General features: G+C 39.8%; 1 protein-coding gene across 1 annotated transcript in view; it reads right to left on the bottom strand.

The window, feature by feature from the left end:
• Positions 1-27,616, bottom strand: part of LOC137656345 (uncharacterized) — a 239,123-nt gene that overhangs the window by 131,384 nt on the left and 80,123 nt on the right. Inside the window, exon 19 of the mRNA XM_068390517.1 lies at positions 26,028-26,087. Coding sequence (XP_068246618.1) covers positions 26,028-26,087 — 60 coding nt within the window. The remainder of the gene's footprint in view (positions 1-26,027; positions 26,088-27,616) is intronic.

Consider the following 27,616-nt stretch of genomic DNA (forward strand, 5'->3'; position numbering starts at 1 on the left):
AACATTAAAAGAAACCTTGCAGCTGGCTGACTCTTCGCTGAGGCCAGGGATAGAAGAAAAGCCATCTTTAAAATAAAGTCTTGTCTGAGGCTAGATTGAGAGGCTCATAAGAGGCTCCTTTTCATGGATTAAGACCTTAACAAAATTCCAAGGAGATGGTCTAACTTACAACCGAGGGCACGAACACTCAAAATCCCGTATAAGGAGTGACAATTCCGTCGAGGAGAAAACGTTAACTTCATTCAGTTCAAAGACAATGCTCAAGGCTGAGTGAAAGCCTTTCACCACTAACACAGTTTTTTCCTCCCTGAAGTACAGTAAAAGCTTCGATAGTGCTGGAATAAAAGCACTGAGCAGAGATACCCCATCCATAACACCAACCAGAAAAGACTGACCACTTCACCTGATACATTGCAGACGACAATTCCCAGAGGCATCCAGCCATGCAGCCAGCAGCTGGCTTTGAAAAGCCTCTCTTTAAGAGTAGTTGCTCAAAAACCGAGGTATGAAGACTTAGCGATGGTATCGCTTGGTGGAGTATCTTCATGTGTGTTGGTCCGAGTAGCTCGGGAAGTTAGGGGAGCACTCAATGCCTCTGTGAGCAGATGCAGAAGGTACGGAAACCATTCTGCATGTTGCCACAGCAGAGCTACAAGTGTCATTGCAAGATCTTGCGATGCCCTTACCTTGTTCAACAGGCTCCTTACTAGGGAGGGGTGGGGGGATGCATATACATCCATCCTGTCCCACAGGTATTGTAATGGTGAGAAGTACACCAGACATTTCTGGTTAGGGATGTCGCGAACAGGTCGATTGCCGGCACACCCCACAAAATTAAAACTTTGTTGGCTATCTATTGATTCATGGACCATTCGGAGATAACTATCAGAGTCCTCCAGCTTAGATTATCCAACACATTATTCTTACCTGGGATGAAGCGGGCTGTTAAGGATACTGAATTTCTTTCGGCTGTCAGAGGATTTTCACAGCTAACTGGCATAGGTGCTGTGAAAGGTACCTCTATTTGTTCATGTGTGACACTACTGTAGTGTTGTTGCTCATCAGCACTAAGTAATGTCCTGAAAGGAGCCAATGGAAGTGCTTGAGGGCCAGGTAGGTTGCCCTCATTTCCAGGAACCTAATGTGGCACCGCCTTTTGGATTTGGACCAAAGCTCGGATGCCAACAAGTTTAACAGACGAGCCACCCACCCTTCTCTTGTTGTGTCTATGAAGAGCAACAAATCAAGGGGAGAGATGTTAAATGATCCAGCAGCTTTGCCACTAGTGTGCTGGCTATACGTCTCTCAAGAGAAAGCTGTGGTACTCTATTCCCAAAAGGAAAGACCTTGCCTAGTGTGGTCTTGATCTAAGGTGGAATTGTCTGAGGATGATCGGTCTTTGAAGGAGAAGCTACCTTCCCTTGCAGAGGAACATGCTGTTCCTCTTTGCGAAGTATACCACCTAACACGGAGGGCATGTTTGCGAGGCGAGAGCTGGAAAAGTGCGCTGGCTTGCACCGAAGAAAAAAAAAACAACCATATAGGAAAAATTGAATACAGTATTGTATTAAAAAAATTGTTTAGCTTTTTTTTACTTTTAACTTGTGCTCTTGTTCATCAATATTGTCTCTTAAAAGTCCTTTCTTTGTTTTTCTTAACAGGTAGCTGGCAGCAATCCCTACACCCAGAAGGGTTTTAGATTTGGAAAGAGAATCCTATCATCAAGTGCACCCTGTTGAGAAACTTCGGTTTTATATGTTGATGTAAACAGACGACTCACTTGACATATAGACCGCAGTTCTGGGTGTCATTTGTAATGTGATTTCTATTGTGTGATCAGTTATCACTGACAGTTGTGTTCCCATCACGTTGTAATTTTCTAATATCCCCCTCTCAAAAATAGGTGATAATCTTACCAGAGTATGATTTGTGACATTTTGGATAGTCTAATGAAAAATTTACTCAAAATCATTGTTTTCCATGCTAATTCTAAGAATTAACTAACACGTATATAGTAATCTAAATCTCTATTTTTTTTTAATTAATTCATGCACATCTTGGCTACTTGAATGAGCACCTTGTCAGGTCTGGAGTTCCCACAAACGGCCCAGTTTCATCTAACTAGCCAAATAGGCCAAACAATCTGACAGTAGGCTTAAGCACCAACGTCTGGGGAAGGGGGTATTCAAACAAACCTCCCCCTCTTCCGCTTAACCAAGTGCATAACATCTACATAAATATGGCAGAGGTATAAGCAATTGAAAATGGGGGACTGTCGGCGCAGAGGGCAAGGGGTAAGTCACCAAGGTAGGAGGTGGGTATCACCGACAGTAGAGGCGGCAAGGGACCGGCACCCGGATAGTGAAAGACAGAAGGGGGGATGTAGGGGTCCGGCCAAGACATCCCACCTGAGTGGGTGTACCCATGATAGAGGCTAGCCCTATCACCCAGAAGCAGGGGCCGCAGAGGACCGGGAGCTAAGGGAGCCCAAGGGAGGGCAGGGAACACCCAAGAGGGGGGAGAACCCCTGTAGACAGAACGCATCCAGTGGCTAACCCCATAGGACACTATGAAGGGTATATATACCAGAGCGGACTGCACACAGGAGCTCAAGGTAGCCCTACCACTCCAACCTAGGGAGGAGTTGTAGGACAGGGGACAGATGGGTAAAGACTAACCTAAGTATAGGCTAGGCCATACAAGAGATAGGTAGGGAGGGGAGAAGAGAAGGGTCTTCTGTGGAGGGGGTTCTGTACCAGAGCAGCCACCAAGGAAGGGAGGACACTCCCTAGCCTAAGGTAAGGTAGCCTGTCTGAAAACGGTGCATGGGTATCGTTTCAGCAGGGTACAGAACTAACCTCTCCAAAACCTAACCTAGAGCAGGGATGTCACACCCTGAACTAGGAAGGATGGAAGACGTATCGTAATTGCAGGAAAGGTCGGAGACCTAGCCCCAGCAATAGAGGAAGGACTAGCCGTTCCTCATTCTCGGACGCAACCCTAAGGGGGATCATTCCCTTAGGCAGGACAGAGAAGCGATATAGTACTCTGATAAGAGCTTGACCCCCTTACGTGGTAGGGGGAGCAAGACTACACAGAGGGGGTGCCCTAAGGCAGGGGATGAAGGAAGCATATAGGGGTCCTACTTGTAGGTTAGGTTAGAAAGATACACTATCTAACCTGTCCCCTATATGGTCCCTGAAGGCGAAAACACTTGCATCACAGTCAATAGTATTGTAAAATAATGCCACTATCTTCATAAATAAACCTAGGATCACTGATAAATATCATGCATGAACACTGATATAGGCGCTCTGGCCTAGGGGCTATACTAGCCAACTGGTATGGGGTCAGATGATGACCGATAAAAGAGCGTCAAAACACGATATAAAAGTTCCTAGCTATGAAGACTAAATAACTAATAGTATCGATTAGTTAATGAGGCCGGAAAAACGCTGTTGAGGCTATCTAAATAAGGCATGCAAAACCAACAGCGACGCCATAAAATGGCCGGTCCGGTGGAGGCACAGCTCTGCCACAAAACATCAAATATCTCGAAAAGTAAAAGTTACTTTACGGTCAGAGGTTATTTAAACAATACTGGAACCTTGTACTCAACTTTCCAGAAGAAGGCGAGGCCGAAGGTAGCGACATGACGAAGATGCAAGCTGATGAAAAAGCACAAGGGAAAATCCGTCTTAGCAAGGCAAGCTACTAGAAGAAGGATGAGGACGGTCGTGACGTCATTTAGCAATGGCGCCCGTTTGTTTACGTCTCGAGTACCAAAAGTAGCCACGAACGAGATTAGCTGTGGAATGGCTCCCCAGCTATTCTCCGCCCCTACACACCGAAGTGTTAACTCTGTTTGGGGTGTAGATAGCTATGTGGCGCGTTAATACATGCGTCCCCTGTTGAAATACGATGTCTTAAAAGGGAAACCTTTAGGATACTCGCTCCAGAAGTTAGAATTCTGTGATAACCTGTGGTTAAATTCTCTGGGAATATTTAGTAGTGATATACCCAAGGAAGCTACCAAAAAGGAACCTTCCATCAGGACGCCACGGCTATCTCACCCAAAAATAGATTTTTCGCTTCGCTCAAAATCCGTTAAGTAGTCAGCTTCCTTGTATACAACAATATCTTGTTACTTTCTGTATCACGAAACCTAAATCCAGGAATCTCTTTCCGGCTTGATCCACGAATTCTCAAAATCTTTTATCATGGCTAGCATTTATCATATAAGACTTCAAACGACAACACCAACATCAATATCCAAAAAATTTAAATATAAATCCTTTAATTTCGCAAATTAAATTATTAACTCACGTGCCCAGATCAGATTAAGACTACATAGAAAATACAGTTTCATTCAAGACCTACAAATAGAGTACTCTTTCTGTAGGTCATTCCTTCGCTCGCTATCAACCACTATCGGCCGCTAGTAAAGTAATAGCCATGTTTGAATCTTCAGTAATGAATTACTCGAGATAAACGCCATTGACAGAGAATTTTGATTAGTAATGCTTTTAAAAGGTAACTTAGCTTTCCTTTCCTTCACCTTTGCGAGTTTAAGTTATAGTTTTCAGAGTTATTGGCTGCCATCTATAATAAGATTAATAGATCTCTAGTTGCTTATAAAGGAAAAAAATACTTATGATTTTACTATACATTTTCTCAGCCATAAGTTTTCGATGTTCCAAGGCTCCCACTATCCTTAACATTGGGAAAATTACATTTGTTTTGTGAAAAATAGCCACAAAAAGCCTACTTTCATTATAAGAAATTATTGTATCAACATTACAAGTTGTGACTTCTTAAAATATTTCACTTTTCCTTTCCTTTTCTCACCAAGCCATTTTCCCTGTTGGGGCCCCTGGGCTTATGGAATCCTGTTTTTTCAACTAGGGTTGTAGCTTAGCAAGTAATAATAATAACAATAATAATTAAAGGAAAATGTTGTTTGGGTAGAGTTATTGACAGACGAGGCTATAGACAAGTACACAAAATAAATTTTAGACATTCACTGCAAACAAGGAAATATGGTATAAAACTCTTAGCTTGTAGCCTACCACCTGTACTCTAATATACACCAATTAGAACAAGTAAATTTCTAAAGTATTTACAAGTTGCTCAATAGATACATGTGTGACCCAAGTATTTCTGAACGCATCACCATCTCCCATTATAATATGAGGGGTGGGCACAGTCACACACAGCTTCTTGTAAAAATTAAGGTTAAACAATGAGTTTAAATACTCTTATTGTTCAATTGGACACAATCGCACTTCCAGTAGGTGTTTGATCACTATTTTCTGAAAAAATGACATTTGGAAATTTGAATTTTTCCTAGCAATAAAAACCTGGAGTTCTTTACTGTAATATGGAGTATTTATTTTGGGGAAGCTAAAACTAGCCAATAAGCTTTCGTCAGGGTATAACTACCCACCGCTAGTAAGCAAGATAAGAGCAGGGTAGGATAGCACATCCGATCCCACCAGCACTAACGACCAACTGTCTCTTTCATAATTGTGCAGGACTTTCCGAGGTTAGGTGTTCCGGCAACATACAAACTTCCCACTCTTTACTAGGGAGACTCGCCTTAAGGTTGGTAGAAGTACACAAACCAACTGGCTGGTAACTGTCCCAGGGTGGCCTTTGTACAGGTTGACCTTGAGTGACCCTTGTACCTCGTCATCCTAAACCTGGGTCGGCTATACAGGGTTCCTCAGATGCTGCGCCCCAAGAAAGGGGAGGATTAAGTAGGAAGTGGCCAGTCACTCCCACATTCACACTAGACTTATTCAAGGGTAACGTTTGCCCTCTACCATCTGCTACTTGTTCTACAAGGGACCTGAGGTGTATTAGACCACATTTTGAGCAGCCACCACAGGACCTATTGAACATGTGGCTAGGCTCCTGTGGATTATGTATTGCAGGTAGTGAGTAGTGAATGTTTGAATTTCCACCTGCCCGCTTGAGGTACCTGCTGAACAGAAAAATTCTTACGGAAAGCCAGGGAAGTACTTACTCCCCTGACATCGTGTGCACAGGAGTATCTATTGGACGGTGATCGGTATGAAGACAGTGCCCTTTCTATCACTCGCCTGATCCACAAGGAGATCCCTGTGCTAACAAAGAGCCTGTTTATCTTGGGGTCGAGTTCTTCTCATTCTTTTGAAATACAACAAACACCCTTATGGGGCATAGTAATAATTGATCAGGATCGTCTGCTACAGACCGGAGAGACTAAATCCGAATGGGCTCCAATCTGGGATCCGCAACAGATGGAATTTGAGTCTGCAACAAACTCTGGGACAAAACAGTGTGACCTAACATCCCCTTGAATGGGCAACATTAAAAGAAACCTTGCAGCTGGCCGACTCTTCGCTGAGGCCAGGGCTAGAAGAAAAGCCATCTTTAAAGTAAAGTCTTGTCTGAGGCTGGATTGAGAGGCTCATAAGAGGCTCCTTTTCATGGATGCAAGACCTTAACAACATTCCAAGGAGATAGTCTAACTTACAACCGAGGACATGAACACTCAAAATCCCGTATAAGGAGTGACAATTCCGTCGAGGAGGAAATGTTAACTTCATTCAGTTCGAAGACAATGCTCAAGGCCGAGTGAAAGCCTTTCACTGCTAACACCGAGTAGTTTTTTCCTCCCTGAGGTACAGTAAAAGCTTCGATAGTACTGGAATAGAGGCACTGAGCGTAGAGATGCCCGGTCCATAACACCAACCAGAAACTACTGACCACTTCACCTGATACACTGCAGACGACGATTCCCAGAGGCATCCAGCCATGCGGCTAGCAACTGACTTTGAAAAGCCTCTCTTTACGAGTAGTTGCTGAAAAACCTCTTAGTACGAAGACTTAGCGATGGTATCGCTTGGAGTATCTTCATGTGGGGTGGTCCGAGTAGCTCGGGAAGTTAGGGGAGCACTCAGTGCCTCTGTGAGCAGATGCAGAAGGTACAGAAACAATTCTGCATATTGCCACAGCAGAGCTACGAGTGTCATTGCTAGATCTTGCGATGCCCTTACCGTGTTCAACAGCCTCCTAACTAGAGAGAGGGGGGACGCATACAAGTCCATCCTGTCCCAAAGGTATTGTAATGGTGAGCAGCACATCGGACATTTCCGGTCGAGGGATGTCGCAGATTGATTGCCGGCAAACCCCACAGTTAAAAATTTGTTGGCTAAATATTGATTCAAGGACCATTCGGAGATAACTATCAAGAGTCCTCCAGCACATTATTCTTGTGCTGGGATGAAGCGGGCTGTTAAGGCTACTGAATTTCTTTCGGCCGTCTGATGATTTTCACAGCTAACTGGAATAATTGCAACGAAAAGGTACCTCTGCCTGTTCATGCGGGATACTACTGTAGTCTTGTTGCTCATCAGCACTGAGTAATGTCCTGAAAGGAGCCAATGGAAGTGCTTGAGGGCCAGGTAAGATGCCCTCATTTCCAGGAGCTTTATGTGGCACAACCTTTTGGATTTGGACCAAAGCTCGGATGCCATCGGGTATAACGGACAAGGCCCCCACCCTTCTTTTGTTGTGTCTATGAAGAGCAACAAATCCAGGGGAGAGATGTTAAATGTTCCAGCAGCTTTGCCACTGGTGTGCTGGCTATAAGTCTCAGGAGAAAGCTGTGGGCTATGTCTCGGTCTCTAAACGATCCTCGGACGGTACTCTATTCCCAGATGGAAAGACCTTGCCTAGTGTGGTCTTGATCAAAAGTGGAATTGTCTGAGGATGATCGGTCTTTAAAGGAGAAGCTACCTTCCCTTGCAAAGGAACATGCTGTTCCTCTTTGCGAAGTATACCACCTGCATGGAGGGCATGTTTGCGAGGTGAGAGCTGGAAAAGTGCGCTGGCTTGCACCGAGGAAAAAAAAAAAAAAAACGACCATATAAGAAAAATGCAAATTTTGAATATGGTATTGTATTAGAAAAATTGTTTATCTTTTTTTTTCAGTTAACTTGTGCTCTTGTTCATCAACCTTGTCTCTTAAAAGTCCTTTGTTTTTCTTAACAGGTAGCTGGCAGCAATCCCTACACCCAGAAGGGTTTTAGATTTGGAAAGAGAATCCTATCATCAAGTGCACCCTGTTGAGAAACTTCAGTTTTATATGCTGAAGTAAACAGAAGACTCACTTGACGTCTAAACCGCAGTTCTGGGTGTCATTTGTAATGTGATTTCTATTGTGTGATCAGTCTTATCACTGACAGTTGTGTTCCCATCACCTTGTAATTTCCTAATATCCCCCTCTCAAAAATAGGTGATAATCTTACAAGAGTATGATTTGTGACATTTTGGATAGTCTAATGAAAAATTTACTCAAAATCATTGTTTTCCATGCTAATTCTAAGAATTAACTAACATGTATATAATAACCTAAATATCACAAATTATTAGTAATTTGTATTTTTCCTAACATACTTACCGAGAAACACTTTCTTAGGAGTTACCTGGAACCTCCTCTCAAACAACCAGAGTTTTGTGTAGTTTACCCTACTTCCGTTTTCTGTAATGGTAGGCCTAGCGGAAGGACACGTGCCCTGAGGGCAAACCCGAGGAAGGCCACATATGAGCTTGGGTCGTGATCTCCAGTAAGTTCTCTGGTCGCGACGCTGAATTAATTCATGCACATCTTGGCTACTTGAATGAGCACCTTGTTAGGTCTAGAGTTCCCACAAATAGCCCCGTTTCACCTAACTAGCCAAATAGGCCAAACAATCAGGACAGTAGGCTTAAACACCAACGTCTGAGGAAGGGGGTATTCAAACAATCCTCCCCCCTCTTAAAGGTCGCTTATGAATGGTAGAGGCAAGGGACAGTGACATTGCCATAGCAAGCAAGACAATGCTCTAGAGACTGACCGTAGAGTATATGATCAGTGCCCAAGCCTCCTCTCCACCCAAGCTAGGACCAGGGAGGGCCAGGCAGTGGCTGCTGATGACTCGGCAGATAGACCTATAGGCTCCCCCAAACCCCCCAACCTTAGCTCACAAGGATGGTAAGGTTGCAGACACTAATGGCACTAACAAGTTTGAGCGGGACTCAAACCCCCGACTGGCGATCACCAGGCAGAGACGTTACCAATCAGGCCACAACAGCTCTTAACCAAGTGCATAACAACTACATAAATATTGCAGAGGTACAAGCAATTGAAACTTGGCGTGCAATTAATTATAATGTACCACACTAATACAGAAATTTAAACATACGCCAATTTCAAAAAGTTGTAGGATGTCTTTCACAGCTGTAAATGCGGCATACTTTGAGGGCGGGGGGGATATTTTTCCTTTTGCCCACAAGTTAATTGTTAAATCCACGTCATCGTTGCTTTTGATAACGTAAAAAGTCCTCAACTTCTTCTTGAAAGCCTTTATATAATAAATCATTCTGATATCTAGTAAGAACCAGTCATGCAATCTCAGGTAAAAAATAATGTTAGAAGCTCTAAAGCCTTGAGTTGGATTCACCGTTATGGAGAGCAATACGATAGAATATTAAAGCCACTATCATTGAGTATTTCCCCAGGAAAACAATCAAAATATATTTGGAGCTTTTGAAGAATAGCGGTCCCATACAAACCTGGGACCTTTATTCTTCAAAAGGATAAAACTGGGACCAGCATTATTAAAAAGGGATTTTGTGAAGAACAACCGCTGAGGAAATCAAGCAACAACCTAACCTAACCTATTTAACCCTTTTACCCCCAGGCTCTTTGGAAATTTCCAACCCTTAACCCCCAGGGGTTTATTTTTTTCCCAGCACATTTTGCAGTATAATATTTTTAAATTGCTCTAACAGCCTTAATTTTTGTCATAGAGAGGTCAGGTTGGTCTCATTCTCTTGGAAAATGCCTGAATTTTCTCAAAAATCTATTAAAAATATGAAAAAAAAAAATTTATAGCATTTTTTTGCAAGGACGTACCATTACGTCCTTGGGGGTAAAGGGATGAGTTTTGTGAAACATACCAGCATGACCTTTGGGGGTAAAAGGGTTAATTCTTTTTGTTTTTCAATTTCAAAACAATATTTGTGCAATTAATTTCAACTGATTTAATTTTGTATACAATAAACGGGTTGTATGTATGATAGCGGCCACCTGTATGTATTAAGTAGGTGAGGACACGGCTTGTAGGTTAGGTAAGGGGGGGGGAAATTTAAGTGTGAGGAACTGGCTGCTGATATACAAAGGCTCCCAATAAACTGTTGCTTTTAATTTTTCATACTTTTTAATTTGATATACAGGGATATTTTGTTTATGTATTTTTTTACTTACAAAATATAGTATTTTTTCATTAATGGTCATTCTATTTTCCTCGTTATATTCACCAGGTCCCAACTGGGACTTATCCTTCAAAAGGCCCAAACTGGGACCCCTATTCTTCAAAAGGTCCCAACTGGGGCCTCTATTCTTCAAAAGGTCCAAACTGGGGCCTCTATTCTTCAAAAGGTCCCAACTGGGGCCCCTATTCTTCAAAAGGTCCCAACTGGGGCCTCTATTCTTCAAAAGGTCCCAACTGGAGCCCCTATTCTTCAAAAGGTCCCAACTGGGGCCCCTATTCTTCAAAAGGGCCAAACTGGGGCCCCTATTCTTCAAAAGGTCCCAACTGGGGCCTCTATTCTTCAAAAGGTCCCAACTGGAGCCCCTATTCTTCAAAAGGTCCCAACTGGGGCCCCTATTCTTCAAAAGGGCCAAACTGGGGCCCCTATTCTTCAAAAGGTCCCAACTGGGGCCCCTATTCTTCAAAAGGGCCCAACTGGGGCCCCTATTCTTCAAAAGGGCCAAACTGGGGCCCCTATTCTTCAAAAGGGCCCAACTGGGGCCCCTATTCTTCAAAAGGTCCCAACTGGGGCCCCTATTCTTCAAAAGGTCCCAACTGGGGCCCCTATTCTTCAAAAGGTCCCAACTGGGGCCCCTATTCTTCAAAAGGTCCCAACTGGGGCCCCTATTCTTCAAAAGGTCCCAACTGGGGCCCCTATTCTTCAAAAGGTCCCAACTGGGGCCCCTATTCTTCAAAAGGGCCCAACTGGGGCCCCTATTCTTCAAAAGGGCCCAACTGGGGCCCCTATTCTTCAAAAGGGCCAAACTGGGGCCCCTATTCTTCAAAAGGGCCAAACTGGGGCCCCTATTCTTCAAAAGGGCCAAACTGGGGCCCCTATTCTTCAAAAGGGCCAAACTGGGGCCCCTATTCTTCAGAAGGGCCAAACTGGGGCCCCTATTCTTCAAAAGGGCCAAACTGGGGCCCCTATTCTTCAGAAGGGCCAAACTGGGGCCCCTATTCTTCAAAAGGGCCAAACTGGGGCCCCTATTCTTCAAAAGGGCCAAACTGGGGCCCCTATTCTTCAAAAGGGCCAAACTGGGGCCCCTATTCTTCAAAAGGGCCAAACTGGGGCCCCTATTCTTCAAAAGGGCCAAACTGGGGCCCCTATTCTTCAAAAGGGCCAAACTGGGGCCCCTATTCTTCAAAAGGGCCAAACTGGGGCCCCTATTCTTCAAAAGGGCCAAACTGGGGCCCCTATTCTTCAAAAGGGCCAAACTGGGGCCCCTATTCTTCAAAAGGGCCAAACTGGGGCCCCTATTCTTCAAAAGGGCCAAACTGGGGCCCCTATTCTTCAAAAGGGCCAAACTGGGGCCCCTATTCTTCAAAAGGGCCAAACTGGGGCCCCTATTCTTCAAAAGGGCCAAACTGGGGCCCCTATTCTTCAAAAGGGCCAAACTGGGGCCCCTATTCTTCAAAAGGGCCAAACTGGGGCCCCTATTCTTCAAAAGGGCCAAACTGGGGCCCCTATTCTTCAAAAGGGCCAAACTGGGGCCCCTATTCTTCAAAAGGGCCAAACTGGGGCCCCTATTCTTCAAAAGGGCCAAACTGGGGCCCCTATTCTTCAAAAGGGCCAAACTGGGGCCCCTATTCTTCAAAAGGGCCAAACTGGGGCCCCTATTCTTCAAAAGGGCCAAACTGGGGCCTCTATTCTTCAAAAGGGCCAAACTGGGGCCCCTATTCTTCAAAAGGGCCAAACTGGGGCCTCTATTCTTCAAAAGGGCCAAACTGGGGCCTCTATTCTTCAAAAGGGCCAAACTGGGGCCTCTATTCTTCAAAAGGGCCAAACTGGGGCCTCTATTCTTCAAAAGGGCCAAACTGGGGCCTCTATTCTTCAAAAGGGCCAAACTGGGGCCTCTATTCTTCAAAAGGTCCAAACTGGGACCCCTATTCTTCAAAAGGGCCAAACTGGGGCCTCTATTCTTCAAAAGGGCCAAACTGGGGCCTCTATTCTTCAAAAGGGCCAAACTGGGGCCTCTATTCTTCAAAAGGGCCAAACTGGGGCCTCTATTCTTCAAAAGGGCCAAACTGGGACCTCTATTCTTCAAAAGGTCCAAACTGGGACCCCTATTCTTCAAAAGGGTTAAGTGGGACCGATATTCTTCAAGAGCTCCATATATTTTCCCTTTATACTTGTACATTTCTCATATGTAGATTAAACTACACTGACTAATTATCAATGCTATCAAATAAGTTTTAAGATTTTTAAGTAAAATTATAGAGCTGATTGTGACGCAGTTCCGGTAGGCCCTGCTGCTGCCTCCGATGCCTTAGATGACCACGGAGGTAGCAGCAGTAGGGGATTCAGCATTATGAAGCTTCCTCTATGGTGGATAATGTGGGAGGGTGGGTTGTGGCACCCTAGCAGTACCGGCTGAACTTAGTTGAGTCCCTTGTTAGGCTGGAGGAACGTAGAGAGTAGAGGTCCCCCCTTTTTTTTTTCTGTTTCATTTGTTGATGTCGGCTACCCCCCAAAATTGGGGGAAGTTCCTTGGTATATGTATGTATGTATGTACTTTTCCAATGGAAAAAACTTTTCCTACAGTAAACATTTGTGCTTTCGAAGAACTTGACATTACTTTCCACCGCATATAAACTGTTCTCCCGCGACCCGTCCCACTACCTTCCCGACAGGTGGGAACCTGCAACTTTAGGTTTGGGAAAGGTTGAAAAAATATGGGTACAGTATTTGCTTACAAGACCATTCTCTCCATATACTGCCAAATTATACAAAGCTTTTTCTCTTCTGTTACTTTTTCCTAATTTAAAACCTTTCACCAAATGGGAAAAGAGGCGAAATAAAAAACAATTATAAAAAAAAAAAACCTAGCCTGGTTTCTTTACTTAAAAACCTGGTATTGACAGTCAACATGGTTAACCCTTTTACCCCCAAAGGACGTACTGGTACGTTTCACAAAAGCCATCCCTTTACCCCCATGAACGTACCGGTAGGTCCTTGCAAAAAAATACTAAGAAAATATTTTTCTCCTATTTTTAATAATTTTGAGAAAATTCAGGCATTTTCCAAGAGAATGGGACCAACCTGACCTCTCTATGACAAAAATTAAGGCTTTTAGAGCAATTTTAAAAAAATATATACTGGAAAATGTGCTGGGAAAAAAATTACCCCCTGGGGGGTAAGGGTTGGAAATTTCCAAATAGCCTAGGGGGTAAAAGGGTTAACCAAACAAGTTTGTGATGCCTGCATTCATCTGATACAGATTCAACATATACTGTATACTAAAAAATGCAGTAATTACTCGTGTCCATGATATAGCGACACTTCTGAGTAATAACTCCATATTTGATTTAGTAAATATTTTGAACATGTATCAAATGTACGCTGGTATCACAAACTTCTGTTTAGTTGACTACGTTGATGTCAGTTCCCGGTCATTTAGTGAGGAAACCAGTCCAGTTTTTTTTATATATATAATTCTAATTTTTATAATTTCAACTTAGTTTTCCATGAGGCATATTTTAAATTACGAAAAAGTAATAAAGGAAAACAGCTTTGCATAATTTGGCAGTATATGGGAAGCGTGGTCTTGTAAAATACCAAAATGTCATTCAACTCTTTCGAGATTTGTACGGCCGCAGCACCTAGCAAACCCACCTAACCTAGTAGTTCCCAGGTCAGACCTAACTAGCAGTCAAGCCCCTCTGACCCCGCCTTCCCAAGTCGCAGACCTACCCAAGGACAAGCCCGTACCCTCCTTCCCAGGTCACAGACCTACCCGAGGACAAGCCCATACCCTCTTTCCCAGGTCACAGACCTAGGCAAGGGCGAGCCCATACCCTCCTTCCCTGGTCACAGACTTAGCGGGGGGTGGAAGAATGGGGAGGAAAGCACCCACCGACCACCCTACCCACGTCAAAAACTAATGTAAATCTCACATTCCTTACCATAAGTTAACCAGCATAATTTTTTATCTCGACAATCTTCAAAATCGAATTACAATAAATGTCTTCCCTAAAGTAGAATCACACTTAACACAATACGTACAAGTAGGTTCCCACTGGGGTCCCCCATTATTGGTGGATAAATAGATATATATTTTACCATGTATTTATTTGCCATGAAAATAAGGGTCATTTCGAAGGAGGCCATTTTCCTGTATAATCAGGCTTACAAGTGTCATTTGTAAACTTATGGAATCACTACTCAGAGAAGAAATATTAACACATATGAAGGAAAACAACATGTTTAGCAAGAGACAGTTTGGACTTACATCTGGGAGATCAACAGCATTACAGCTCATCAAAGTGTTGGATAACTGGACGTGTGCAATTGATGAGGGGATGGCAGTGGATGTGGTTTACTGTGATTTCATGAAGGCTTTTGACCGCGTACCACACGAAAGGCTGATGAAAAAAGTTGCCAGCTATAATATCCAAGGGAAGTTACTGAACTGGATCCAGGGTTTCTTAACAGGGAGAAGGCAGAGGGTTTTAGTCAATGGTGAGGGATCAGATTGGGAAGAGGTTATTAGTGGATTACCTCAGGGCTCGGTACTGGGTCCTTTGCTGTTTGTTCTGTTCATAAATGATCTACCTGAAGTGGTTAAGCACGGAAGCGAGGTGTTTTTGTATGCTGACGACACTAAAGTGTTCAGGAGGATTCAGGATGTGGAAGAGTGCAACAGACTGCAGGGGGACCTAGACGAGCTTAGAAAATGGACAGAGAAATGGCTTTTGTTCTTCCATCCAGAGAAGAGCAAATACATGAGAATTGGCAACACCTCGGTAGACGATTATGGCAACCTCATGTACATCATCATCAGCAAGACCAGAACGGAAAGAGACATTGGTGTAGTCATAGATGACAAACTTACTTTTGCTGACCATCTGGCTGAGAAAATAGAGAAGGCAAATAGGATAGTGGGCCTCATTAGGAGAACATTTGTACACCTGGAACCGGCAGCATTTAAACCTCTCTTAACATCCTTGGTACGGCCACACCTAGAATATGCCAACCAAGTGTGGTGCCCACATCTTATCAAGGATATCAACGCAATAGAAAATGTGCAACGGAGAGCATCGAAACTGGTGCCATGTCTCAAGGAACTGCCATATGAAGAGAGACTTAAGAGATTAGATCTACCATCATTAGCGTACAGGAGATCGAGAGGAGATCAGATTGAAACATTTAAGATCGTCAACAACAAGTATGATAAGGAGTGTACCGAGGGTCTTTTCAGGATGAGGGAGGATAGTGTGACAAGGGGCCATGATAAGAAATTCATCAAGACAAGAGCCAGGCTGAACCGTTGCAAATACGCCTTCCCTAACTGTGTGGTTAACGTTTGGAACAATTTACCGGACGAGGTGGTACACTCTGAGAACGTGACACAGTTTGAGTCTAGACTTGATAAATTTTGGAAAACACAGGATCAAAAATTCAATTATACACACATGATCAAAAATTCAATTATAAAGCTCAGATAAACACCACGTGCCACCACCACCCAAATAGTGTCCTGGCTACCACACTGGAGCCACAGGCCCCCTAAGGCCTCTTCCAAGAAAACGTCTGAGTTTTATTGTAGTGAATTACGGGGCAATGTAACCTAGGAAAAAAAGCTACTTTTTGTTAAGGCAAAATTACGCTCTCTTCGAAAATGACACTCGTTCCCGTCGCAAATGAATAGTTTCAGAAATATATATACATCTATATCCTACGGTAATGGGGGACCCCAGTGGGAACTCGGGGTTTTGGGTGGGGAAAACATACTGGGGAAACGATATATAATCGTAAAACTAGCCTTTTCTTCTCTATACATTAACTTCTTGAATGTATAATAATCGGAGGAAAATACAAAACAGTATATCTGAATAAACTTTGGAGGCGCCATTGCAAAGTTTGTCTCATGAAAAAATACAGTAACCAGTGCTGCCAACATCTGTAGATCAAATGATAGCTTTCCATGCTATCATTAGCACCTGTAAGTTCGTTCGTTCGTGCATACCAGTTTCGTCCTGCGCAGAAACCCCTCCCCCCTGCGCAGAAGCTTCTCCCCTACCTATTACTTGTTTTATTATCCTATTCCTTTTAATATCTCATTTTATATTCCCATTCAATATCATTTATCATACATGAATACTTTCTCTGGACTAGTTTCCCTATACAGTTCATTCATGTTTACCCTCTACTCTCCGTTGTTTTACTGTTAACCAATCACGATCCGATATCTATTCAAAGTTTACACAAGGGGGTTGTCAACTGATATTTCCCTAACCCCTTCCTTTGTCTCTCTAAGTGGTCTGTTCATACCAAATCCTTTTCCCTTGTAACCTTTGGCCTAGTAAGGTGTCCGTCATTTCAAGCGAGGTTTATTTTCTCATATTTTGCGATGGAGGAAGCTATAGATACTTGTACCGGCTTCAGTATTCCGTACTTAAAATAATTTGCTAAATTCCATGGTGATTTTTATTATTCTTCAGCCAACGTTGATAATTTTCTGAAATCACACAACGTAATTCCTCAACCCTTACAGTGCCCCATCTTACAGGAAAGACATTCACGTATTTTACTGTAATACCGAATCCATCATTCCTAAAACAAAGAAAAAAAACGTTGTTGTGATTATACCGTTACTTATTATAAAGGTACATTTTTGGGAAATAGTCGTCTACCCCCATGGAAGACAATATTAATTGCAAAAAGGTAAGTCATTCCTCAATAGCAATTATATGAATTTTGTGACCAGGGAACTCCTAGGTTAGGTTAGGTGGGTTTGTTAGGTTCTGTGCCCTTTTTGTACTTTTTATATATTGTGTAAAACTTATATGCGAAAATTATCTAAAATACCTATGGAAATGTCTAGCATTACTATCGCTAGTTATGTCACCGTACCGTTAGTAACGCTGTGTATCATTCGTAACATGGAGAATTTTACCGTTCTCAGTAAATACCTGAGGTTTGTGACCTGTCATACTACTAGATAGGTTAGGTGGGTTTGTTATGTTCTGTGCCCTTTTGTACTTTTAATATATTGTGTAAAACTTATATGGCATAATCATTTGAAATACGTATGCAAATATCTAGCATTGCTATCGCTAGTAATGCCATCGTACCGTTGGTAACTCTGTGTACCATTCGTCATCGTCGGTAAACTGTGTACCATTGGTAACGTTGCTAATGTTATCGTTTGCATCACAACCGTAAGGGAAGTGTCGCCGTTGTACTAGTGTTTATATCTAAATATCTTAACCCATCATATATGACAACATTGTTTATAACCATTTTAACAGAAAATATATGTTTTCCTGTAGGAAATATCGTGATTTAACCGGTTTTCACCTTCATTTCATCCGTAATAACATTAACCAATTCGACAACATTTTAACAGAAAATATGTTTTCCTGTAGAAAATATATCGTGATTTAACCGGTTTTCACCTTCATTTCATCCGTAATAACATCAACCATTTCGACAACTTAAAGTTAGCCGAATTGGTTGATCCGTTTGTTAGCGGTTGAAATGAAGGTCATATTCGGTTAAATCACGTTATTTACTATAGGAAATCGGTAAATGTGTAGGAGAGCTCCGCGGAAGATCTTGAAGAATTTAAACACCTACAATTCACTATTATATCATAAAGAACGCTTATATAATAGTCAATATATGAGCAGCTTCTATTTAACGAAGATATTCGTGTGTATAGTTATGTTTCACTTGGATTTTTTCTAAGTGTTTGTTTTTGTTTACTGTGTGATGTCTTGGCTGTTTCACCGCCTTACTGCGTATGGCAGACTAGTTCTCAATGCTATTCTAACCAATAACAGGTGTTTTCTTGACGTCACACTGTTTGAAAACCAATCATGGCGGTTTTTACAAATCTAGCCAATGCTGACACTTATTACTTCACTTATCCCTGCTATTTTTCCACCAGTTACCACAGTTTACGTGAAGTTCCGCGGAGGAATATTTTTGCACGTCTCGGATCTCCCTTCAAACTGAAAAGCTCATTTTGCCGTGAAGTATGGAGCAATCAGCAGGACCTTCATCCCGTTCCGACTGTGTCACTTGTGACAATTGCTTTATTTCTTATGGGGATTTTTGTGTACATTATTCAGGGAAAGTTGATTTGCTAATTGCATTTGCTCAACGTCATGGTTTGATTTTGGCAGAGAAAAAGTGCCCTAATTGTGAAAATGTGTGCCGTATAGATTACAACAAATTAGCATTCCGGTGTGATCGTAGTGTGGTTATGGGGTATTTGGTCGTGGCCTACTTTAAATTGGCCATAACTGATCCTGCCAAAGACTTCATCACTTCCTCCTGACAGCAGCAGATTTGTATCCACCTACACCATAACAGTAAGGTATGTGGTAGTTTGCAGTTTACGTTAACGTTGTGTAACCTCATTAATAGTCGAAATATCGACGATCAAACTCACGCTACTCTTGTCTTCCCTGAATTTTCTAAGTCTGTTGTTATTGTTGACTGTGTCTTATTTTTGCTCAAATGAGCCCTGTAACCACTATAATCCGCAGACAAACTAGTGCACTATGACGCCCCCCCCCCCCCCGGTGGGCCTAGGTAGGGGTACAGGGCCCCATAGGCTAGGTTAGGTGGGTGTCTTAGGTTCGGTGGTGCCCTGAAAATTACTGTGGCCTTAAGGGGGGTCGCAGGGGGGGTGGAGCCCCCCCGGTAGGCCTAGGTAGGGGTACATGGCCCCCAGGGTAGGGTAGGTAGTTGTATTAGGTTCGGTAGTGCCCTGAAAAATCACTTTTCTCCTCCTCCCCCCACCCAAAAGCCCCGCTTCCCACTGGGGTCCCCCATAATTGTAGTAGTAGGTTTATGCTTACATTTTCTGTGTAAGAGTTAGGTGATTGTAGGAGGATTATCTCACAGTTTCAAGGTAACTGTAGCTCTAATTTACTGTTTTCTTTCGTATTCTACTTTTAGAAACTTTTAAATCGAGCGCGGAGGTCTCCTACACAATTACCAGGAAATCATATATTTTCTGTTCGAAATCACACCCTGTAATACAATACAAATTTACCAGAATCTCTGTAAGAAATACCTGATTTTGAGTAGAAAATCTTGTCCCGTCCGTAAATATAATACAACTCCAATCTCCTTAAAATCGGTCCCGTTTTTCACAAACATTAGAAGCAACCAAACCCTTCTATTGAATATAAGTTATTTCACTTACACAAGGTACATTTTTATCCCACGTGAAGTTATAAACCCACCAACTCGAGATGATTTAGTTCACAAGCATTAGCGGTCCCCGACATGCAACCAGTTTTGCTTAGAAAAAAATATGACATAGTCGGCGATAATTTCAGTAATTAACATAAAATTTGCGTATTATTTTACTGTATTACAGTGCAATTTAACTAATAATTACCTCCAAAAGAAGCGAAGTTTAACGATAGTGCCACGGTACCACATTTACCGGTTAAAATGTCTCCTTGAATGACAATGACGAGAAAAATCAGGGAAGCAGTGTTGCCAGATGGTTTAGTCTAAAAATCCCCAAAACTCATGATAAAAAAAACCCAAAATACCCCAAAAAATCCCCATTTCCACAGATATATTTTCTTCGGGTTATGTAGGCTTTCCTAATATAGAAATTACTTTATGTAAGTACAAGCAAACTAATTACAACAATATAAAGGTTTACTCATCTTCGTTTCTTCTTCATAGCGAGTGTACAGTATATCCCCACCAGACACCCAAAATCCCCAAATCTAGGGATAAATTCTCATATCTGGCAACACTGCAGGGAAAGAAACCGCTCTAATTCGGTAACAATGACGTCATAGCTAACGAGGTGATTATACCCTTATATATATATATATATATATATATATATATATATATATATATATATATATATATATATATATATATATATATATATATATATATATATATATATATATATATTTCATATCATTTTCATAGCTAACCAATGCACAATAGTTATAGAGGTATAATCACCTTGTTAGTCATATATATATATATATATATATATATATATATATATATATATATATATGTGTGTGTGTGTGTGTGTGTGTGTATGTATATATATATATATATATATATATATATATATATATATATATATATATATATATATATATATATATATATGTATACATATATATATATATATATATATATATATATATATATATATATATATATATATATATATATATATATATATATATAAGAGAGAGAGAGAGAGAGAGAGAGAGAGAGAGAGAGAGAGAGAGAGAGAGAGAGAGAGAGAGAGAGAGAGAGAGAGAGAGAGAGAGCGCTCTGCAACTAACTAGTGGACAAGCTATCAAACTAGGATATAGACACCTTAGAAATATCTGGAATAGATTCATTTATTAAATAGAAAATACAAGTATCCAAAGGCTACCACATGAATGAAAAAATTTATTAAAACCAACAATTGTGTAGATTTGACGGGGAAAATGCCTAGGCTATTTATCATACAAATGAATGTGTATTTATGTGATGCAAGCTGAATTATCAAATTATAAGGAACATTATGAATTTTAATATGCCAACGTCATATTGCTCTAATAATTAACGAAATGGGAAAAATCGCCAAATTTTAAAACTAATTTTATGAGCTTGATCCTAAACTCTCAAACTATAAAAAAAAAAAAAAATCCAGATTTAGGGACAGCGTTTCTGTGGTTTTCTTTGGCTAAAACTTGCATTTTGGCCTGGAGATATTTAAGTAATACCCAGTTGACTATTTGGACTACAATAGGATTTTAAAAGACATTTGTATGATTGATGATATAGTATATGAGGGATAAATACACGAGTGAATTGTAGAAGGAAGCTGTTTCTTGTCGTAAAATTAGGTTTATGAACGCAACCACTCAATTAAGTTACGATACGTAGATAAAGAAAACGGCACGCATTATTTTTACAAAAAAGAAAACGGTATTTACGGGTGACTATGGTATATTTAATAGACCTTTAAAACCAATTTTATGAATTAATACCGAAAGGAATTATACCTGCCTCAACTAATATAGTTGTACGATATGAATTAAGAGATTTGTCATAAAAGGAGAAATATATATGCTAAAAGGTGCAGTATGTAATTAAACAATAAAATCAGGCTTAAACTATCACTATTACTATTTATTATTACTATTATTATTATATTATTTGCTAAGCTACAACCCTAGTTGGGAAAGCAGGATGTTATAAGCCCAGGGGTTCCAACAGGGAAAATAGCCCAGTGAGGAAGGGAAACAAGGAAAAATAAAATATTTTAAGAACAGCAACAACACCAAAACAAACATTTCCTATGCAAACTATAAAAACTCTAACACAACAGTGTGCCCAAGTGTACCCTAAGGCAAGAGAACTCTAACCCAAGAAAGTTGAAGACCATGGTATAAAGGTTACGGCACTAACCAAGACTAAAGAACAATGGTTCCATTTGGCTTCGAAGTATTGATGTCACATTGTTGGTTCCGTCTGTGCCTGCATCACAGCCTGTGACATGGGGGCAAGGCCCATGTGGTAATACAGGAGGCCCACCAGGGATCATTAACCACAGGAATTACTTGGCTCGAAAACTCACTGCACCATACCGGGTTTGAAATGAAATGTCATCCTACAATGAAGTTTATTGTATGGTATTAAAGAACCGACTGACTCAGAACTTCTGTATTCTTAATTATGCAAACAGTCCAAAATTTTTCATGTACCCTTTCATGAACATACACAATGCTTAGATATAATTTCTATCCAAAAGCATTCCATTAAAGGTAATCAGCACTCCATTGCACGAGTCAATGAACTCTTCCATGATATAAAACATTCAAAGTAAAGATAAAAATCACAAAAATTAAAAAATTTCTAGAAAAAAAAATTACGTTTTAGGTGATGTGTTAACAGCATATTTCATACTGGAGCTCAAAGGGGTTGCTACATGGGTGGATAGCATCCAAAGGAATCTGACTCTTATAAGTAGATGTTGAGTTCCTATCCATGACAGTGGTAAATATTAGTAATCGTAGGATGATAAAACAACCTGTGACTTGTACTTAATGGGACATACTGCAGTACTTTCCACAAAGAGACTTATTACATCACCTCGGACCTTCTACAAGGATACGTAATACAGTGCTTAAGAAGTTGGAAAGTGCTACAGCGACCTCTACTTTGTTGATTTTCAACTATCATGTACATATTTATCATATTAATGATTAGGGTAAACATGAGATCATACTCTTAACAGTATATACGATTAAATTCAAGTAAATTTCGGTCTTGGTGATACCCACATACATGTATATATCCTTAAATTGGTATGTATATAACTATAATTATATGCATGGATTTCTGCACACGCAAATAGACCTGTAGGCCTATTAGTTACACATATGCAATCAGGCCCCGCCTAGATGGATGCATACACATATTCTTATTAAAAAAACGTTTAAAACTCGAATTTAGACTAAATTCTATAAAATACAGTTCCAAACTGCACCAATTCCTTACCTATCAGGTGTCTACAATATCTAGCGGTCTCCACAGATTATGCTGTATAACTTGACCATGACTGTGTGATACTCAAAAATATTTAAGAATGTATACAACACACGTCTTGTAGGGTAAAGGACTTTTCTACATGTGACAGGACCAGGAAAACATCCATTAAAGAAAGAAAAGTAAGTTGAATCTCCCAAAGGTTTCATTTCCTTTGATGGGATGCTCTAGTTTTTCCAAATTAAACACGCCTTGTAGTGTAACAAATTTGCTATTTAAATAAATGTACGGACAAGCTTATCGTCTTATAACCTGAATTGAATATTGTACTTTATTATGCATAAATTCCCAGGCTGTTTTCATTAATATTGTTCAACAATGAACACTTTAAATTGAATTTATCTTTCCTTCTGTGAATGTTTTATCTTTAATTATCTGCACAATTAAATATCATCTTAAAATGTATCAATCTTTTGTTTAGTTTAAAGTATCTTTTTGCATTGCAAATCATTTGCATTGTACTGCAAGTCTTCGGGCAGATTTAAATGACTATATCAAAGACCAAATTATTCCATTGTGGGAAAAAAATTTACAAGGAATGTAACTTTTCAGATTTTGAAATTCCATGGTATTACAGGTAGATTGCATCTTATTTCCATTCTCCTTGCAAATCTGCTATGCAAAGAAATTAGTGGATTGGACAAAATCTCAAACATTTGTTGTGACAAAACCTTTCTACCACTGGGCAACCTGATCATGGGTCTTTCATTAGGCAGAAACCACAAAATGTCAAACATTTGTTGAGACAAATCTTTCTAGCACTGGGCAACCTAATGATGGGTCTTTCATTAGCCAGAAAACACAAAATGTCAAACATTTGTTGAGACAAAACCATTCTAGCACTGGGTAACCTGATCATGGATCTTTCATTAGGCAGAAAACACAAAATCTCAAACATTTGTTGAGACAAAACCTTTCTACCACTGGGCAACCTGATGATGAGGCTTTCATTAGGTAAACATTCAGTTAGGCAAACAGACAATCATTTACCCATACTTCATTCCTTACATATACAGTATGAAAACATTGAATATAGTATACCATATGTTTTACTCACCTTTAAGCAATTTAATTTGGCCAAGAAAAGGACTAGGAACTTATTTGACATATGTCAGCACCAAAACAATATGAGTTCTCTACATAAAATGCTCCCAGTACCCAAAGGAACATGCCACAAAGCAGGCTATCCAGATATAATGTCAGAACATACTATGGCATTAATATAATTAATTGAAAATTACTGAAAGAATACATACAATAAGAAGTGTTTGTCATCATATAAATTGCATTTAGATGCGCTGGTGGAATAAATTACAAAAGTAAACTGAAGAAAAATCAAAGATTCAAACTCTGACAGAGGATAGGCAGGGGCAAGGATAGAAAGGTTCACACAGAAAAGGTGATAGGGCAAAAAGCCAATGGGAAAAGATACTGTATAGAGGAACATTTGGGAGAAATAGAATGCAATTCAATGCATCAGAGGTATGCAAGGTAATGTTCTGGAAAGAGATAACAAGTGGAGATTCAAAAATATAAGAGATATAGATTATTAAAAAAAAGAAGTTGAAGTGAAAAGGAAAGACATACAGTATGAGAAAATGAAGGACGTACCTTGAAGTCTTTATTACATAGTGAATATGTACTTGATGTTGTCATGAGGAAAATATCAACATAGAATGTGACATAAGATAATCTTTGGAGAACCCTTGCAAAGGCAAATTTCTTTGCTATAGAGGGTCAGTCAATAATGAGTGTCACATATAAAATAGTATATGTATACCTGATGAAGATGAGACAAAAAGAAAAAATCACACTAAACAAGGTTGAAAAGGGGATGCAAAGCTTCCTTGAGTTTGCTATGAAAATGTAGTTGTTGGATAAAGGGTTACAAAATATTTGAAGATTGCCCTCATCAATTTGGCTTCGTAGTTGTTGGATAAAGGGTTACAAAATATTTGAAGATTGACCCTCATCAATTTGGCTTCATAAAAAAATAAACAAAAAAGGGAGTTTATAAATGAAAATAGCAGGAGCAATGACATAAGGTTAAACATTGAGACCTGAACATCATCAGAAACTGATTTCATCTTGTTTTCCCTTTAAGGTTTAAATGTAAAATGAATTCTCTCTGATCTGTGCAGTACAGTTCTCTTTCTGTATGAACTCCAAGTACGTCTAAATCTTCATCTATCTACTTTTCCCATTATTTCCTCATCCTTTCTACTGAGCTTCGATCTTCCCACTCCTTTATGCGAGGCTTTTCTTACAAACTGTTCTTCATCCTCTCTCCTCACCTGGACCAGATCGAAATTCAGGCAGAAAGTGTAAATGATAAAAGGAAAGGGGAGAGAAAACATTAATTTCATTGGCAGCATTATAAAGGAAAAAGACATTAAAATGATGATGTTGATAAATACCCTTTATAATTAATGGACAGAAAATAAAACAATTTAATATCACTATCCTTTATATTGCTTTTCAAATTCTATTTACATCTAAATTTTGCCATATATTAAATGCAAAATATATTTTCCACAGATATGTTTATGCTGAAGCATATGTCTTTTCAGTACTATACAATATATTTCTACCTAATTTTTCCTTAAAAATTTTCGCTCCAAAAAAAAAGTCCTAAATAAGCTACTATTGTCAATGGTTATTATAAAACATACAGTTCTGCAGTAATCACAGACAGCCATGTTCAACCAGCTATACTTGTGAATGTCTATGTACAGAATTAAGGGATTTTGACGAAGGAAAAATCTATTTCTGGGGAGAGACCTGTGATGCCCGGTGAAAAGGGTCCTTATTTACACTTTTATAATATAAATCTTCCAAATAAGTCGTTTTTTTATTTTGTTAGGTGTGTTTCGCAAGTGATTGTCGTTAATTCAACATGATTGACGTTGCTACTTCACCTTTACCAATGTTAAGTACCATAGTTTGTTTTGACAGTTTTTTCAGTACCGGGCATTTGTTCTCTTTCCAGTATGTGGATTTTAATTTTGGAAGAGGCTTGGCCGTCCTCTGCATACGTGCTGTATGTAGTATAATACATACACATTCACAAGTAGAGCTTAAGCAAATAAGTTTTAAAAATCATCATCATTCTCACTTGTCAATGTACTACATACTTTTAATTCATGGAGACACATTTTCGTCAAAAATATTTCAATTAAAAACGCCTTCTTAAGCTGCAATAGAAATAAATAAAATATAAAAATAATGCTAGTTTGAATATACATCCTCATAATTCCTCATTTTCATAAGATGTCCTGATAAGAATCAGAGAGAGACAGAGAGAGTAATATTTGCTAAAAGAAGAAGCAGATTATAGGGAATAAAGAAAAGAATATGCAAATTAGAATTACAACATTAGAATGTACTATACAGCATAAAAATTTGCCTAAATCTTAAGAGAAATGAAAAGCTCACCAACAGAAAAATATCAGCGACACTAGATAACAAAAGCTACACGACTCTTGAAATGTTTTACACTATTAGGAAGAAGTGGGGGAACCAGAGTCTGGACAAGAATAAACAACATAAATTACATTAAAAGGCTTCAGAACCCTAATAAATGTTTTCTTTGTAAAGTTATCTAAAAAATGTAAAACAGAAAATAAAAGGCCATGTGGCTGGCCTGGAAGGATCACAACAGAGCTCCTTTGAAACTATCTACAGTGCACGTTGAAAGGAACAGCATTAGTAATAACCGCCTACAGGAAGGCACTAAGAATGGAATACTGTACAGTAAATGAAAAAATTGCAATTATAGCTTGTATACGTACCGTATATAATTTTGGTTTACTGTGCTCATAAAATTTTTTGTGTTTTACTATTAAATTTAGTGCTGCAAAATTTATGATCCTTAATACTCTTTCAAACAAGGATGAAATTATTAAAAATAAAACTATTGTCTCAACAACTAGTAAATCACTTTTACAATTTACCTCCTATATTTTACTGAAATTAAAATTTAAATTAAAACATTATGGTTTAAAAATTAAAACATTACAGTATGTGTAATTTTCATGACAATTTTCAGTAATCTGCTATACTATAACTGTACAGGTCAAAACCAGTTGTGGGTATTCATCAATCAGACACAATACACGCTCTCTCTCTCGCGCGGTACCAAAAACATTCCTCTAATTTATCCTCTCCATTCACGCTAAAAGTAATGTACACCCTTTCACTCATTTCTCAATACCTGTAGATGGAAGTACTGTACTGTAAAATGGATTTTTAACCTTTTTACCCCCAGGCTCTTTGGAAATTTCCAACCCTTAACCCCCAGGGGGTTATTTTTTTTCCCAGCACATTTTGTAGTATATTTTTTTTAAATTGCTCTAACAGCCTTATTTTTTGTCATAGAGAGGTCAGGTTGGTCTCATTCTCTTAGAAAATGCCTGAATTTTCTCAAAAAATTATAAAAAATATGAAAAAAAAAAAAAATTTATAGCATTTTTTTGCAAGGACGTACCGGTACGTCCATAGGGGTAAAGGGATGGGTTTTGTGAAACGTACCAGTACGTCCTTTGGGGGTAAAATGGATTTTTAAGAATAAGTACTGTGCTGCCCTAGATTTTGTATTCCAGGAAAATTCAGCATAAAAATACTCATTTCTAATTGTATGTGACTTCACAATGTCTAAATTAAGTACTAAAACGGAGGTTTATAAAACAACTCATGCGATTCCTGACCAATGTCACGAGTCAGT

This window comes from Palaemon carinicauda, chromosome 17 (genome assembly GCF_036898095.1).
Source record: "Palaemon carinicauda isolate YSFRI2023 chromosome 17, ASM3689809v2, whole genome shotgun sequence".
Taxonomy (NCBI): Eukaryota; Metazoa; Arthropoda; class Malacostraca; order Decapoda; family Palaemonidae; genus Palaemon; species Palaemon carinicauda.